The following is a 1915-nucleotide window of genomic DNA, read 5'->3' as shown; positions in this document are numbered from 1 at the left end:
GGAAAGTGATACCCCGTGAAATTATTTTAAACCGGACCCGTTTATTATGGGTTTAAGAGGGTTGGCCCAATTATTGGATTATTATTATATATAAGGTCCAGCCCAATTCCCTACCTGTTAGGGCGTGTCAAGACCTGGGCTGCTGTTAATGGGCCGACCCGAGCTGGGGCCCAATGGGCTTGGTATGTTTTCTAGTTCAAGTGGGACTCGAATACATTGAAGATAAGCTTGACCATTGCACAGATATGAATGAGATAGGGATAAACTCAAGGGTGGACCAATGAATGAAGAGTCCTACTCCAGGACATGTTATAATTCGACTAGGTAACTTACTCTACTTTTCCCTATAAATACAGATACTGTTATAGTTGTGTTCATTCATTACTTACTATTCACTATTCATCACACATTTACTCATTATTCACGCACCCATACTCTCGTTTTCGCATTAATCATACCCTCTGCCTTCAAGACACTGACTTAGGATCGGAGGGGTCACGCCGAAAACAATTTCGGCGCCCCTTGAACTAGTTGTTGCTTGCGCAGAACTTGGTGGTACCCAACCCGACCTGCTTTATAAAGGAGTTGGAGGACTCATTCTACCAGACCGAACCCGAGGTAAAATTCCGACATCATCAATTGGCGTCGTCTGTGGGAATTTGAAGAAAAAAGAGTTTCGATGGCTAATCAGAATGGAGATCATCCAAATTTAGAGGAATTAGTAACTCAAGCTGTTCAGAGGGCTTTGGCAGAAAGGGGTGAGGTCAATCCTCTGCGCCCCGATCATAATGCCCACCTCGATGAGATCAAAAAGTTGAAGGAAGAGATGCAGCAGCTAAGGAAGAAGCAGGCCGGGTACCTAGCTACCACAACAAGAAAAATTCCTTTCACTCAGGAAATATTGGACGCCGATCTCCCTAAACAGTTTAAATTGCCTCACGTCGGGGAGTATGACGGTAAAGGAGATCCTGAAGACCATTTGGCATGCTTTGAGAATGCCGCTTTGTTGCATAAATATTCTGATCAGATCAAGTGTAGGGATTTCCTTACTACTCTCATAAGACCAGCCCAACAATGGTTCAATATGCTACGCCCGGGGGAGATCAAGGAATTCAAGGATTTTAGCAAATCCTTTTTGCATCACTTAGCCAGCAGCAAAAAGCATCCTAACACTACCTTCAGCCTTTTTGCAATCAAGCAACGGGAACATGAAAATTTAAGAGCTTATATCTGCAGGTTTAGTGCCTTGGCTCTCGAGGTACCCATGGCGACGCCAGACCTGCTCATCAGTGCCTTCATGCAAGGGCTGGATACAAAAGATTTTCTTAAATCTCTAATAAAGAGGCCGCCGGAGACATATGAGGAATTACTCGCCCGAGCGGAGAAATATGTCAACATGGAAGAAATATAGGTTTCGCGGGCAGCTGTGAAGAGGGAATTAACGGCCAAAAATTCCAAAGAGCAATAGGGTTTCGAGCAATAATTCAGGGATGGGACATCCATTACAACCCGCGTTGTTGTGAGAATTCACCTCTTTCACTCATTTACGCATGAGTAAAGTCCGAGCCCTACAAATTTGTGACGATCGGAAGCTCACACAAAGACCTCAATGGACTGAAAAGGGACCTCGAAATAGGGAATCAGATAAGTATTGTCACTTTCACAATGAGTATGGGCATACTAAGGAGAACTGTCGTCAATTAGATCAAGAGATTGAAAGGATAATACAACAACACTCTGAATTAAAAAAATATATTGACCCGTCAAGAGGGGTATCGCCCGAACAGGGGACATGGAGGAAGGTCAAGACAAAGAGCCAGGACTGTTCCTCCCCACGAAGACTTCAATCATCCAAATCAAGACCAGCCCAGGGATGACCGAGCTCATCAAAGACCAGCCCCGCCTGCTCGAGGAA

General features: G+C 44.6%; 1 protein-coding gene across 1 annotated transcript; it reads left to right on the top strand.

Annotated features, from left to right (window-relative positions):
- Positions 1–679: 679 nt before the first annotated feature.
- Positions 680–1411, top strand: LOC140862512 (uncharacterized). Its single transcript, XM_073265541.1, has one exon. The coding sequence runs from the start codon at positions 680–682 to the stop codon at positions 1409–1411; it is 732 nt and encodes a 243-aa protein (XP_073121642.1).
- Positions 1412–1915: the final 504 nt, after the last annotated feature.

This window comes from Henckelia pumila, chromosome 4 (genome assembly GCF_033568475.1).
Source record: "Henckelia pumila isolate YLH828 chromosome 4, ASM3356847v2, whole genome shotgun sequence".
In the NCBI taxonomy this organism is placed as follows: domain Eukaryota; kingdom Viridiplantae; phylum Streptophyta; class Magnoliopsida; order Lamiales; family Gesneriaceae; genus Henckelia; species Henckelia pumila.
This window is presented reverse-complemented; position numbering and strand designations above follow the sequence as displayed.